The sequence below is a fragment of the Haliotis cracherodii genome, unplaced genomic scaffold (assembly GCF_022045235.1).
Source record: "Haliotis cracherodii isolate W230 unplaced genomic scaffold, xgHalCrac1.p SCAF_18, whole genome shotgun sequence".
Lineage (NCBI taxonomy): Eukaryota > Metazoa > Mollusca > Gastropoda > Lepetellida > Haliotidae > Haliotis > Haliotis cracherodii.
In genome coordinates, this window is record NW_027266273.1 from 22,396,420 (window position 1) to 22,412,884 (window position 16,465).

A 16,465-nucleotide genomic window follows, 5' to 3' on the forward strand; every position below is an offset into this window, starting at 1 on the left:
TTGGTAGCCCTTCAGGAAGCTGCAGTTTCTTTTGCTTGGTAGCCCTTCAGATGGCTGCAGTTTCTTTTACTTGGTAGTCCTTCAGGAAGCTGCAGTTTCTTTTGCTTGGTAGTCCTTCAGATGGCTGCAGTTTCTTTTGCTTGGTAGTCCTTCAGGAAGCTGTTGTTTCTTTTGCTTGGTAGCCCTTCAGGAAGCTGCAGTTTCTTTTGCTTGGTAGTCCAGGAAGCTGCAGTTTCTTTTGCTTGGTAGTCAGTCCTTCAGGAAGCTGCAGTTTCTTTTGCTTGGTAGTCAGTCCTCCAGGAAGCTGCAGTTTCTTTTGATTGGTAGTCCTTCAGGAAACTGCAGTTGTTTTTGCTTTGTAGTCCTTCAGGAAGCTGCAGTTTCTTTTGATTGGTAGTCCTTCAGGAAGCTGCAGTTTCCTTTGCTTGGTAGCCCTTCAGGTAGCTGCTGTTTCTTTTTCTAGGTAGTCATTCAGGTAACTGCAGTTTCCTTTGCTTGGTAGTCAGTCCTTCAGGAAGCTGCAGTTTCTTTTGCTTGGTTGTCCTAAAGGAAGCTGTTGTTTCTTTTGCTTGGTAGTCCTTAAGGAAGCTGTTGTTTCTTTTGCTTGGTAGTCCTTCAGGAAGCTGATGTTTTGTTTGCTTGGTAGTCCTTATGGAAGCTGCAGTTTCTTTTGCTTGGTAGTCCTTAAGGTAGCTGCTGTTTCTTTTTCTTGGTAGTCATTCAGGTAACTGCAGTTTCCTTTGCTTGGTAGTCAGTCCTTCAGGAAGCTGCTGGTTTTTTTATTTGGTAGTCGTAAAGGAAGCTGTTGTTTCTTTTGCTTGGTAGTCCTTAAGGAAGCTGTTGTTTCTTTTGCTTGGTAGTCCTTCAGGAAGCTGATGTTTCTTTTGCTTGGTAGTCCTTAAGGAAGCTGTTGTTTCTTTTGCTTGGTAGTCCTTAAGGAAGCTGATGTTTTTTTTATTTGGTAGTCGTAAAGGAAGCTGTTGTTTCTTTTGCTTGGTAGTCCTTAAGGAAGCTGTTGTTGCTTTTGCTTGGTAGTCCTTCAGGAAGCTGATGTTTCTTTTGCTTGGTAGTCCTTCAGGAAGCTGTTGTTTCTTTTGCTTGGTAGTCCTTAAGGAAGCTGTTGTTTCTTTTGCTTGGTAGTCCTTAAGGAAGCTGTTGTTTCTTTTGCTTGGTAGTCCTAAAGGAAGCTGCAGTTTCTTTTGCTTGGTAGCCCTTCGGGTATCTGCTGTTTTCTTTGCTTGGTAGCCCTTCAGCTTGATATCTTCTTTGCTTGGTAGCCCTTTCGGTAGCTGTCTTGTTTGATAAGCATTAATCCTGTATTATTACTGTTGTTTAGACATAACTGTTTGTAAGCAGTGATGACACTCAACACAGTCTTTAGGGATTCCTTTGAAGAATTGGTTCTCAGTATAGCATTCTTGTCGTCAGCATTGACCATCCTCGGGATTGGGTCATCACTCAAAAAGATTACCATACATCGACCTGCCTACCTTCCAATGTAACCCCTGCCATCGTAGAGAAATTGTTGATCGCGTTGAGAGGTTGTCATTTGGCATGTATAGATTTCCACCTGGTCAACACAAGGCGCCTACAGCATCACACGCCACATGGGACAGGCTGCAGCTTTCTGGTTGTATGTCTATCGACAATGGTTAAGCACCCCTGCATTAAAAAGTAATGTTTAAGTATATGTCTGACATTGGATTGGATGCATTTTAGTATATCAACTGGATGTGGGTTGTCAGGCACTAGGCATGGCGTGGTCTGGTCCAGAGACTAGGTTGTTCATGCTTTCACTCACTGGTATGCTTTGGGTTCAGTTAGGCCGCCGTGATACATCTGGAAACTGATTGTGACGTTAAACAACATTCACTCACTCATGGAAATCCACAGATATGGTTATTGCTTTCCATTATTGATATATAAAGCTGTCAGCACTTGGCTATTGTGGTACATTAGGTGGGTGGTCATGCATTGGCAGTAGCAATGAGTCAAGGATTTCATTGAGCTGAAAATACGTATACCAGGTAACATGCTGTGTTTAATAGTGAGTGAAGGTCGAATCACCGACTTCAAATAGGCCCCATACCTGTGCTCGTGAGTGTCATGAACGTCCACGACCCCGGCCCACTTGCAAAAAGCGATCTTAGCGCTAAGATGATCGTAGCTCCCATACTTTAACATAGATATAGCGCTAAGATCGCTTTGTGCAAGTGGGCAATGGGTGACTTTGAAAGGTTCAGTTCCAGAATGTCTACAATATGAATAAAAAGCGACAAAAAACATCTCCGTAATCATGAGCAAATTACTATTATAAGCTATACCATAGTGTAACGTGAAATAATGATGACACCAAGTGGTCGTGAAAAAGTGAGCGCAGTCTGCCCCACTGTTAGCATCCACCACATATACCTGCAACTGTTCACCTGGAGCAATATGGTACAAGTCAAAACAGGGAATTTGCTTTGGACATCATTTTCGTCACTGGGGCGTCAAATTTGGAAATGTCCTCCACATGTCTACATAAAACCTTTTGAAATATTTCCTGAGGCCTTGCTAAGGTAGGTGAAACATCGTCACTGATGGTGTTGGTGCCTATCTTCACTAACTATGCGTTAGTTCACTCCATGAATTCAGTGAAATAGGAAATGGTCATATATAATCATTTACATGAGATATACGATTATGTAAAATTGGTCTGGTACATTAGAGCATAATATAGTAATATAAATGAAACGGGTTTTTTTTGGTTCTCACAGCGATTCAAAGAACATTCTTTTTTTGGCAGATCCATCTCATGAGGCTAGCCTAAAGAATGATTAAAGCAAACTGGGCGCTGATTGGCTGCCTGGGCCTGGTCCTGGCAGTAACTCTTCAGCTGGGTAGGTACACGTATTCTGATTGGTCAGATTTTACGCACCCAAGTCTTCTGATTAGCCATTCCATTGCATTGTTAGATAGGCATTTGAAGTTGACGGATGACAAAGGGGACACAATTTATGAATAACAAGTCTTTGATATACTTTTTTATTTTTTATAATATATTGTTTCGTTGTAGATCCTTAAACCTTTGTCAAGTACTTATTATCCAAAAATTGTGTCTATTGGGTCATTAAGGGGCGGTCGGGTAGCCTAGTTGTTAAAGCGTTCGCTCGTCACGACCCGGGTTCGATTCCCGATGTGGGTACAATGTGTGAAGCCAGGGTGTCCCCCGCCGTGATATTGCTGGAATATTGCTAAAAGTGGCGTAAAACCATACTCACTATTTTGTCTTACGCAGTTATGGCTCATGATTGGTCAGTGCAATACAGGTTTTTCGTTGTCAAAACCTTCTGATTGGCCAGGCAGATTTTTGTATAGCTACGTCCTCTGCTTAATCATCCCGACAGAGGGAACGGTTTCTGAATGGCCTACACTGTGCAGTACCCGTGAAGATCCGGGATAGAATAGGTCTTCAACAACCCATGCTTGTCGTAAGAGGCGATCAACGAGATCGGGTGGTCAGGTTCGCTGACACGGTTGAAGCATCTCATCGTATCCCAATTGATGAGATCGATGCTCACTGGATTGTCTGGTCCAGACTCGATTATTTACAGTCCGCCGTCGTATAACTGGAATATTGCGGTGTTACACTTCAAACAAACAAACAAACAAACAAACAAACAAACAAACAAACTACACTATGTGGGTTATTTTGTACCCAAACATCTGACTGGTGTAAAAACATATGTCGACCTGTGACGTTTTTCAATTCGCTGTTGCGATCCAAAGTCGTGCCAGAGTGCGATTACGCTATTGAGTTTTTCAGAAACTTACCAAACAATTAGAATCCCTCAAAATGGTAAACGGTCGAGACCTACACCTGTTCTCGTTCCAACACGCCATGAAATAACTGAAACATTATTCGAAGTGGCGTAAATCGAGCTCAACACACAGACAATCAGACAGATTTTCATAGAGTTGATTGATGCATTTTATTGCAACCGCCTGGCATCAAACCATCTGCCCCAGTTTATACCTCAAAATGGTGTCACTTCACAGTAGGTTTTATTAATCTATTAATCTACAAAAAAATGCATCAAAGGACATAAAGTTCATTGAGTGCAGCAACACTGGAGGACAAGTCGGATGCTGCTGTGACAGCTTTTAAAATCAAACCTAGACAGCTTGATGATGTCAATGCTACAATCGACTATTTGTTGGTAGAAGTGGTTTGACAGAACCTAAATGGTACTCAAAGAGGTAGGAGTGCCACGTTGAGGTTTCGAGGCCAGGTGACACTGACAGCCAGGTTATACATTGGATGTGGTATTATGATGTTGAATATGATGTTTCCTATAAACCTCCTCATGGTATTAACATATGAAAAAACATCACGCAACCATATGTGGAATGAAAGGCAGACATTACCATATATCGACCTATATACCTTCCCATGTAACCCTTGCGATTGTAGAGAAACGGTTGAACACGTTGAGGGCTTGACATTTGGCATGTATAGATTATCACCTCGTCAACACATGGCGCCAACAGCGTCACACGCCACATGGTATAGGCCGCAGCCTTCTGGCTGTATGCGCATCGACAATGGTTATTCACGTCTGCATTAAAAAGTAATGTTTAAGAATATATCTGACATTGGATTGGATGCACTTTAGTGTATCAACTGGATGTCGTTTGTCAGGCACTAGGCATGTGAGTGAGCTGGTTTAATGCCGCTTTTAGCAATATTCCAGAAACATCACGGCGGGGACACAAGCAATTTGCTTCACCCATCCTCGAGGGAATCGAACCCATGGGTCGGCGTGACGAGCGAACGCTTTACCCTCAGGGCTACCCCACCGCCCTGAACGGTCATGTAATATTAGACCAACTTCTGGCCCCGTGAAGATCCGGGGTAGAATAGGTCTTCAGCAACCCATCCTTGTCGTAAAACGAGACTTTGGTTGTCGTAAGAGGCGAGTAACAGGATTTGGTGGTCAAGCTCGCAGACTTGGTTGATGCATGTTATCGTATCCCAATTGCATGGAACCCGTGAAGATTCCGGGGTAGAATAGGTCTTCAGCAACCCATGCTTGTCGTAAAAGGCGACTAACGGAATCGGGTGATCAGGCTCGCTGTCTTTGTTGATCCATGTCATCGATCCCAATTTCGTGGATCAATGCTCATGATATTAATCACTGGACTGTCTGGTCCAGACTCAATTATTTACAGACCGCCGTTATACAGCTGGAATATTGCTGAGTGCGGCGTTAAACAACAAACCAACCAACCAACCCAATTGCATGGATGCTCATGATGTCAATCACCGGATTGTCAGGACCAGACTCGATTATTTACAGACCGCCGTCATACAGCTGGAATATTGCTGAGTGCAGCGTTAAACAACAAACCAACCAACCAACCCAATTGCATGGATGCTCATGATGTCAATCATCGGATTGTCAGGTCCAGACTCGATTATTTACAGACCGCCGTTATACAGCTGGAATATTGCTGAGTGCAGCGTTAAACAACAAACCAACCAACCAACCCATATGCATGGATGCTCATGATGTCAATCACCGGATTGTCAGGTCCAGACTCGATTATTTACAGACCGCCGTCATACAGCTGGAATATTGCTGATTGCGGCGTTAAACAACAAACCAACCAACCAACCCAATTGCATGGATGCTCATGATGTCAATCACCGGATTGTCAGGTCCAGACTCGATTATTTACAGACCGCCGTTATACAGCTGGAATATTGCTGAGTGCGGCGTTAAACAACAAACCAACCAACCAACCCATATGCATGCATGCTCATGATGTCAATCACCGGATTGTCAGGTCCAGACTCGATTATTTACAAACCGCCGTCATACAGCTGGAATATTGCTGAGTGCGGCGTTAAACAACAAACCAACCAACCAACCCAATTGCATGGATGCTCATGATGTCAATCACCGGATTGTCAGGTCCAGACTCGATTATTTACAGACCGCCGTTATACAGCTGGAATATTGCTGAGTGCGGCGTTAAACAACAAACCACCCAACCAACCCATATGCATGGATGCTCATGATGTCAATCACCGGATTGTCAGGTCCAGACTCGATTATTTACAGACCGCCGTCATACAGCTTGAATATTGCTGAGTGCGGCGTTAAACAACAAACCAACCAACCAACCCATATGCATGGATGCTCATGATGTCAATCACCGGATTGTCAGGTCCAGACTCGATTATTTACAGACCGCCGTCATACAGCTGGAATATTGCTGAGTGCGGCGTTAAACAACCAACCAACCAACCCATATGCATGGATGCTCATGATGTCAATCACCGGATTGTCAGGTCCAGACTCGATTATTTACAGACCGCCGTTATACAGCTGGAATATTGCTGAGTGCGGCGTTAAACAACAAACCAACCAACCAACCCATATGCATGCATGCTCATGATGTCAATCACCGGATTGTCAGGTCCAGACTCGATTATTTACCGACCGCCGTCATACAGCTGGAATATTGCTGAGTGCGGCGTTAAACAACAAACCAACCAACCAACCCAATTGCATGGATGCTCATGATGTCAATCACCGGATTGTCAGGTCCAGACTCGATTATTTACAAACCGCCGTCATACAGCTGGAATATTGCTGAGTGCGGCGTTAAACAACAAACCAACCAACCAACCCAATTGCATGGATGCTCATGATGTCAATCACCGGATTGTCAGGTCCAGACTCGATTATTTACAGACCGCCGTTATACAGCTGGAATATTGCTGAGTGCGGCGTTAAACAACAAACCACCCAACCAACCCATATGCATGGATGCTCATGATGTCAATCACCGGATTATCAGGTCCAGACTCGATTATTTACAGACCGCCGTCATACAGCTTGAATATTGCTGAGTGCGGCGTTAAACAACAAACCAACCAACCAACCCATATGCATGGATGCTCATGATGTCAATCACCGGATTGTCAGGTCCAGACTCGATTATTTACAGACCGCCGTTATACAGCTGGAATATTGCTGAGTGCGGCGTTAAACAACCAACCAACCAACCCATATGCATGGATGCTCATGATGTCAATCACCGGATTGTCAGGTCCAGACTCGATTATTTACAGACCGCCGTTATACAGCTGGAATATTGCTGAGTGCGGCGTTAAACAACAAACCAACCAACCAACCCATATGCATGCATGCTCATGATGTCAATCACCGGATTGTCAGGTCCAGACTCGATTATTTACCGACCGCCGTCATACAGCTGGAATATTGCTGAGTGCGGCGTTAAACAACAAACCAACCAACCAACCCAATTGCATGGATGCTCATGATGTCAATCACCGGATTGTCAGGTCCAGACTCGATTATTTACAGACCGCCGTCATACAGCTGGAATATTGCTGAGTGCGGCGTTAAACAACAAACCAACCAACCAACCCATATGCATGCATGCTCATGATGTCAATCACCGGATTGTCAGGTCCAGACTCAATTATTTACAGACCGCCGTCATACAGCTGGAATATTGCAGAGTGCGGCGTTAAACAACAAACCAACCAACCAACCCATATGCATGCATGCTCATGATGTCAATCACCGGATTGTCAGGTCCAGACTCGATTATTTACAGACCGCCGTCATATAGCTGGAATATTGCAGAGTGCGGCGTTAAACAACCAACCAACCAACCAACCCATATGCATGCATGCTCATGATGTCAATCACCGGATTGTCAGGTCCAGACTCGATTATTTACAGACCGCCGTCATACAGCTGGAATATTGCTGAGTGCAATAAGAAAAGAAGACTTATGTGTACAGTGGTTCAACACGTGCTGTATGCATGTTCGGATCATGCTGCGTTGAGTACCTTCTGGTAACCACTCGCCGTCTGGGTGAATGTGACAACTGCCGAAAGTACGTTTTATTTGAGGCCTGACATTATCAAGTTAATAAAAGAGACAACCTGTGTTTGATCTGCTGTGTCTGTGTTGTCACAAACAGTGTTTGACCTGCTGTATCTGTGTTGTCACAGACAGTGTTTTATCTGATGTGTGTCTGTTGTCACAAACAGTGTTTGATCTGACGTGTGTGTGTGTTGTTACAAACAGTGTTTGATCTGATGTGTGTCTGTTGTCACAAACAGTGTTTGACCTGCTGTGTGTGTGTTGTCACAAACAGTGTTTGACCTGCTGTGTGTGTGTTGTCACAAAAAGTGTTTGACTTGCTGTGTCTGTGTTGTCACAAACAGTGTTTGATCTGACGTGTGTGTGTTGTCACATACAGTGTTTGACCTGCTGTGTGTGTGTTGTCACAAACAGTGTTTGACCTGCTGTGTGTGTGTTGTCACAAACAGTGTTTGACCTGCTGTGTGTGTGTTGTCACAAACAGTGTTTGACCTGCTGTGTCTGTGTGTCACAAACAGTGTTTGATCTGACGTGTGTGTTGTCACAAACAGAGTTTGATCTGATGTGTGTATGTTGTCACAAACAGTGTTTGACCTGCTGTGTCTGTGTTGTCACAAAAAGTGTTTGACCTGCTGTGTGTGTGTTGTCACAAAAAGTGTTTGATCTGACGTGTGTGTGTTGTCACAAACAGTTTTTGACCTGCTGTGTCTGTGTTGTCACAAACAGTGTTTGACCTTCTGTGTGTTTGTTGTCACAAACAGTGTTTGACCTGCTGTGTCTGTGTTGTCACAGACAGTGTTTGACCTGCTGTGTGTGTGTTGTTACAAACAGTGTTTGACCTGCTGTGTGTGTGTTGTCACAAACAGTGTTTGACCTGCTGTGTCTGTGTGTCACAAACTGTTTGATCTGACGTGTGTGTGTTGTCACAAACAGTGTTTGATCTGACGTGTGTGTGTTGTTACAAACAGTGTTTCATCGGATGCCTTGTATGTTGTCACAAACAGTGTTTGACCTGCTGTGTCTGTGTGTCACAAACACTGTTTGATCTAGATGTGTGTGTGTTGTCACAAACAGTGTTTGACCTGCTGTGTGTGTGTTGTCACAAACAGTGTTTGATCTGCTGTGTCTGTGTTTTCACAAACAGTGTTTGACCTGCTGTGTGTGTGTTGTCACAAACAGTGTTTGACCTGCTGTGTCTGTGTGTCACAAACAGTGTTTGATCTGACGTGTGTGTGTTGTCACAAACAGTGTTTGATCTGACGTGTGTGTGTTGTCACAGACAGTGTTTGACCTGCTGTGTGTGTTGTCACAGACAGTGTTTGACCTGCTGTGTGTGTTGTCACAGACAGTGTTTGACCTGCTGTGTGTGTGTTGTCACAAACAGTTTTTGACCTGCTGTGTGTGTGTTGTCACAAACAGTGTTTGACCTGCTGTGTGTGTGTTGTCACAAACAGTGTTTGACCTGCTGTGTGTGTGTTGTCACAGACAGTGTTTGACCTGCTCTGTGTGTTGTCACAGACAGTGTTTGACCTGCTGTGTGTGTTGTCACAGACAGTGTTTGACCTGCTGTGTGTGTTGTCACAGACAGTGTTTGACCTGCTGTGTGTGTGTTGTCACAGACAGTGTTTGACCTGCTGTGTGTGTGTTGTCACAAACAGTGTTTGACCTGCTGTGTGTGTTGTCACAAACAGTGTTTGACCTGCTGTGTCTGTGTTGTCACAAACAGTGTTTGACCTGCTGTGTGTGTGTGTCACGAACAGTGTTTGACCTGCTGTGTGTGTGTTGTCACAAACAGTGTTTGATCTGCTTTGTGTGTGTTGTCACAAACAGTGTTTGATCTGCTGTGTGTGTGTTGTCACAAACAGTGTTTGATCTGCTGTGTGTGTGTTGTCACGAACATTGTTTGACCTGCTGTGTGTGTGTTGTCACAAACAGTGTTTGACCTGCTGTGTGTGTGTGTCACAAACAGTGTTTGACCTGCTGTGTGTGTGTGTCACAAACAGTGTTTGATCTGCTGTGTGTGTGTTGTCACGAACAGTGTTTGACCTGCTGTGTGTGTGTGTCACAAACAGTGTTTGACCTGCTGTGTGTGTGTGTCACAAACAGTGTTTGACCTGCTGTGTGTGTGTTGTCACGAACATTGTTTGCTCAGTTGTGTGTTGCATTGCTGTTGCAGGTGCGTCAGAAGACACCATCGTGGAACAAAGCGCACCCAACTACACCACGCCCCTCAACGGCAACTGCTCCAAGAACCAGTACCTCTACTGCGACCTGGAAGCCATCTGTACTGAGCTGATCAACAACCAGTCGTACTGCAAATGTCCGGAACCGAACACTGGAGACGGTCTCAAAAACGGCACCGGCTGTGGAAAAAGTAAGTATAGCGGGCCGGGTTGTATATTGAACACAGTCCTTACTGATCAGAAGGAGTATTGTAGTGACAGCTGTGTATCAGACGGGGTATTGTAGTGACAGCAGTGTATCAGAAGGGGTATTGTAATGACAGCTGTGTATCAGAAGGCGTATTGTAATGACAGCAGTGTATCAGAAGAGGTATTGTAGTGACAGCTGTGTATCCGAAGGGGTATTGTAGTGACAGCAGTGTATCAGAAGAGGTATTGTAGTGACAGCAGTGTATCAGAAGGGGTATTGTAATGACAGCTGTGTATCAGAAGGCATACTGTAGTGACAGCAGTGTATCAGAAGGGGTATTGTAGTGACAGCTGTGTATCAGAAGGGGTATTGTAGTGACAGCTGTGTGCCGGAAGTATTGTAGTGACAGCAGTATATCAGAAGCGGTATTGTAGTGACAGCTGTATATGAGAAGGGGTATTGTAGTGACAGCTGTGTATCAGACGGGGTATTGTAGTGACAGCAGTGTATCAGAAGGGGTATTGTAATGACAGCTGTGTATCAGAAGGCGTATTGTAATGACAGCAGTGTATCAGAAGAGGTATTGTAGTGACAGCTGTGTATCCGAAGGGGTATTGTAGTGACAGCAGTGTATCAGAAGAGGTATTGTAGTGACAGCAGTGTATCAGAAGGGGTATTGTAATGACAGCTGTGTATCAGAAGGCATACTGTAGTGACAGCAGTGTATCAGAAGGGGTATTGTAGTGACAGCTGTGTATCAGAAGGGGTATTGTAGTGACAGCTGTGTGCCGGAAGTATTGTAGTGACAGCAGTATATCAGAAGCGGTATTGTAGTGACAGCTGTATATGAGAAGGGGTATTGTAGTGACAGCAGTGTATCAGAAGGGGTATTGTAGTAACAGCTGTGTATCAGAAGGGGTATTGTAGTAACAGCTGTGTATCAGAAGGGGTATTGTAGTGACAGCTGTATATCAGAAGGGGTATTGTAGTGACAGCAGTGTATCAGAAGAGGTATTGTAATGACAGCTGTGTATCAGAAGGGGTATTGTAATGAAAGCTGTGTGTCAGAAGGGGTATTGTAGTGACAGCTGTGTATTAGAAGAGGTATTGTAATGACAGCTGTGTATCAGAAGCGGTATTGTAGTGACAGCTGTCAGAAGGGGTATTGTAGTGACAGCTGTGTATCAGAAGAGGTATTGTAATGACAGCTGTGTGTCAGAAGGGGTATCGTAATGACAGCTGTGTATTAGAAGAGGTATTGTAATGACAGCTGTGTATCAGAAGAGGTATTGTAGTGACAGCTGTATATCAGAAGGGGTATTGTAGTGACAGCAGTGTATCAGAAGAGGTATTGTAATGACAGCTGTGTATCAGAAGGGGTATTGTAATGACAGCTGTGTGTCAGAAGGGGTTATGTAGTGACAGCTGTGTATCCGAAGGGGTATTGTAGTGACAGCTGTGTATCAGAAGGGGTATTGTAGTGACAGCTGTGTGTCAGAAAGGGTATTGTAGTGACAGCTGTGTATCAGAAGAGGTATTGTAATGACAGCTGTGTATCAGAAGGGGTATTGTAGTGACAGCTGTGTGTCAGAAGGGGTATCGTAATGACAGCTGTGTATTAGAAGAGGTATTGTAATGACAGCTGTGTATCAGAAGAGGTATTGTAGTGACAGCTGTGTATCAGAAGAGGTATTGTAGTGACAGCTGTATATCAGAAGGGGTATTGTAGTGACAGCTGTATGTTAGAAGTGGCGTGGTAGTGACAGCTGTATGCTAAATGGGGTGGTGGTAGTGACAGCTGTATGTCAGAGGGCGCGTGGTGTCAGTGTTAGAGCTATGAACAACATTTGTATGGAAGGTGACGTGTTGTGATCTTTCCTCCGCAGTTATCTACAACTGCCATGACAACACGGGGTGCCACCCATACGCCAAGTGTGACAACCGGACCTGCAAGTGCAAGGACGGCTACAGGGGGAATGGCAACACCTGCAACGGTATTGTAGTTCATATGTCTCACTTGTAGCAGTACTGTAGCTCACATGTCTTACTTGCAGCGGTACTGTAGCTCACATGTCTCACTTGTAGCGGTACTGTAGCTCACATGTCTTACTTGTAGCGGTACTGTAGCTCACATGTCTCACTTGTAGCAGTACTGTAGCTCACATGTCTTACTTGTAGCGGTACTGTAGCTCACATGTCTCACTTGTAGCAGTACTGTAGCTCACATGTCTCACTTGTAGCGGTACTGTAGCTCTCATGTCTTACTTGTAGCAGTACTGTAGCTCTCATGTCTTACTTGCAGCGGTACTGTAGCTCACATGTCTTATTTGTAGCAGTACTGTAGCTCACATGTCTTACTTGCAGCAGTACTGTAGCTCACATGTCTTACTTGTAGCAGTACTGTAGCTCACATGTCTTACTTGCAGCAGTACTGTAGCTCACATGTCTTACTTGTAGCAGTACTGTAGCTCACATGTCTTACTTGCAGCGGTACTGTAGCTCACATGTCTTACTTGTAGCAGTACTGTAGCTCACATGTCTTACTTGCAGCGGTACTGTAGCTCACATGTCTTACTTGTAGCAGTACTGTAGCTCACATGTCTTACTTGTAACGGTACTGTAGCTCACATGTCTTACTTGTAGCAGTACTGTAGCTCACATGTCTTACTTGTAGCGGTACTGTAGTTCACATGTCTCACTTGTAGCGGTACTGTAGCTCACATGTCTTACTTGTAGCAGTACTGTAGCTCACATGTCTTACTTGTAGCAGTACTGTAGCTCACATGTCTTACTTGTAGCAGTACTGTAGTTCACATGTCTCACTTGTAGCGGTACTGTAGCCGACGTTTCTCACCTGTAACGGTACTGAAGCTACCATACATCAACACCTGTAACAGTACTGTATCTCATACATCTCAACACCTGTAACGGTTCTGTAGCTCTTACGTCTCAACAACTGTAACGCAACTGTAGCTCACATGTTTCACCTGTAACTGTACTGTAGTTCACATACATCACCACCTGAAACAGTACTGTATCTCATACGTTACAACACCTGCACAGGTACTGTAGCTCACATGTCTCAACACCTGTGACGGTTCTGTAGCTAATATGTCTCAACACCTGTAACGGTACTGTAGCTATCATGTCTCATTCCCTTACGTTTGAATATAACTTGGAAAAAATTTATGTTGAAATGTAAGATGTATGTAAAATAATATTTTGGATTTGAATAGATCGTTTTACAGTCATGACGGAAATGTGTTTGCGTTTTTTCCAGACATTGACGAATGCGACATAGAGAACCCGTGTCCCAAATATTCAGTATGTCATAACGCGCCTGGCTCCTACAACTGTACGTGTTTGCCGAAGTTCGAGCGTGTCGGGGATGAGTGCATCTGTAAGTGAATTAGACAGAGGATCATACACAAAGTTGATAATCTGGTAACAGATAATATTGATTCTTGTCAATACGGTGGTGTCACTGTTGAGAAAACTAATGAATTTACAAAGACTAAGATATTTCTGAATAAAAAGGCAGCCAAAGCTATGCTTTTCGTTTTAAGACAAAGTCGAAAACTAAATCTGTCTGTCGATTGTTTTTTAAAGACTGATAATTTAGTTACTCCTGTTTCCCGTTTTGGTTGCGAAGTATAGAGTTTTGAAAACTCATCTTGTGTTGAAAATGTAGATTTACGATTCCTTAAAACGTAATGTGCCTTCAGGAAAAGCACTTATAATTGCATGATTTGTGGAGAGCTTAGTAGATTGTCATTTAGTTAGAAGCAGTATTATTTGGGGTAAACCCTTTACTGTGGAAGCCTCGGAATTATCACTTTTAGTGTATATTCATAATGGCAATATTTGGGGAAAAGATTTTACCTGCTGGTGTTAAGGTATATATGAACATCACAAACTTGTCTGTTGAATATGCTTGTTAACTCTATATCGAAAGATATCCATAAGCAAATATGGATAACAAACATAGAACATTCTTCGAAAGGCTAACATATAATATTGTGAAATTTCAGATTTACAAATTTTAGCAGTATATATCTGTTTTGCAAAATGCGAACTAGCGACTTTATTAAAAGTCAGGACACCCGTGAAGCAAGTCTAGATTTTCCTATGATTCAGGCATTTCAGGGGGGCTCCTTTTTAATTTAAATGGGTTTTGTATTTCTATCAAAATTGTATGTTTTCAGAGATTAAGCGTTAGTCCTACTGTTATTGAAGAATTAGTTTGCATAAATGAACGCAATCCCTTTATACAGATTATCTCCGATATTAAAAAAGTGTAAGTTCTTTCTAATTGTTGTATATCTGTTTAAAGCCAATGTTGACAAAGGAGTATGACGTAGATGATTCAGAGCGTTACCTTAGTTCCATGTCTGTTTTCCAGTCAAATGTCGCGTCAACCGTGACTGTCACGCTAACGGCATATGCGAGAACCAGGAGTGTAAGTGTCAGCCAGGCTATGCTGGGGACGGCGTCGGATCCTGTGACAGTGAGTGTTTCTTCCATAGTAGCTGAACGAGAAGTGTTATAACCGTATAGCTTACCACACATTGTCATATCGGTAATATAATCATAGTAGCTGAACGTGAAGTGTTATAACCGTATAGCGTACCACACATTGTCATATCAGTGTTATAACCATTGTAGCGTAACGTGATGTGTTATAACCGTATAGCTTACCACACATTGTCATATCAGTGTTATAATCATAGTAGCTGAACGTGAAGTGTTATAACCGTATAGCGTACCACACATTGTCATATCAGTGTTATAATCATAGTAGCTGAACGTGAAGTGTTATAACCGTATAGCGTACCACACATTGTCATATCAGTGTTATAATAGCCGTACTTGCAGTGTTATGATAGTGTTATGGCCAAAGGTTCTGTATGTGCAATAGTATTTGTACATGCAGTGTTATGTATTAGGTAGAGGGCGAGTGCCAATGCTTTATCGGGATATAAACCTACTGTCGTATGTCCTCGCGACAGTACCTTCATATCCCGATACAGTGCTGGCACAAGCTTTCTGTCTATCATAGAGCACATGGAAACCCGAGTTCTACGAATTATACACTGCAGGTCGCACAAACTCCACCATTTACATTCGAAGCAGGTAGCACGGTAGCATAGCAAGTGTTGGTTGTTTAAGGTCTGCTATGCTGAAATATGCAAGTTTCAGTTAGCAAGAGACTTTCACATCTCTATAAACTGAACGGTTCGTGCTATCAAGTGTTTGTTGTTTGGGCCTGCCATCCTGATATGTACAAGTTTCACGAAGCACGAGACATTCACGACGCAATACACTAGTTTATCAGCGTATGAAATGTTCTCAACCTGACCAATATAATGACCACCAATTAGACCAAAGTATTTTCCTGAGCTCGAAATCAGTTTGATAAAGTAGTGTCTGAACGTGCAGTTTTGTGAGTTTTATAATCGCAGTGACTGCACATGAAATACAAGTACTGGTCACATGGTTAGTGTTAAACATGTATAATGGCTGAAGTATTTGCTCGTGAAGAAACATAGCCGTCTAGGTAACACTTTATAGCTGCACGTGCATTGTTATATCTGTGTTATGGCATGACTGTGTTGTGCACGTGTAAATGTTATTTTTTATATATGACTACAGACATCGACGAGTGCACGGATGGGTTGTTTGAGTGTTCCCAGGACGGCAACTGTCAAGACACTGAGGGTGACTACACCTGCGTGTGCAAAGACGGCTTCAGCGGGGACGGCAAAATATGCGAACGTGCGTCATCGTTTGTATTCTACTATAGTAAAAAGTGTAGTTCTTAAAAACAGCACCATGAATGTGTACTGACGTTTACACTGTCAGTTGTCAGAACATATGATTACAATTCGAGGACGGCTTAATATATGTACGTGAAGCGCCATAATGCAACGTCACAGCATTCTTTCGCTACCAAGGACACTGCATTGTGTAACGATATGTTAATAACTTGATAATAACTGTCACTAAATGGACGTCAATGATTCTGTAGCGTTTGACTCGTCCTTGTGCAAGCATGCAAGCGTGCACACGACTTTGGGAAGTTCGTAAGCGTCTTATGACGACTTCAGGAATTGCCTTCCATTCCTCTCTCAGTGCCTGTTCATGCTCTGTTCATTGGGGGTTGGGGACGATACGGGTT

At 43.4% G+C, this 16,465-nt stretch overlaps 1 protein-coding gene across 3 annotated transcripts in view; it reads left to right on the plus strand.

The window, feature by feature from the left end:
* The window catches only part of LOC139465895 (uncharacterized), a 92,763-nt gene that overhangs the window by 13,310 nt on the left and 62,988 nt on the right, over window positions 1-16,465 (plus strand). For all 3 annotated transcript variants that reach the window (XM_071247878.1, XM_071247881.1, XM_071247879.1), the window contains 6 exons: window positions 2,789-2,882; window positions 10,091-10,288; window positions 12,174-12,281; window positions 13,568-13,687; window positions 14,690-14,794; window positions 15,940-16,062. In XM_071247878.1, the coding sequence (XP_071103979.1) occupies window positions 2,816-2,882; window positions 10,091-10,288; window positions 12,174-12,281; window positions 13,568-13,687; window positions 14,690-14,794; window positions 15,940-16,062 (721 nt within the window). In that variant the 5' untranslated portion in view covers window positions 2,789-2,815. The remainder of the gene's footprint in view (window positions 1-2,788; window positions 2,883-10,090; window positions 10,289-12,173; window positions 12,282-13,567; window positions 13,688-14,689; window positions 14,795-15,939; window positions 16,063-16,465) is intronic.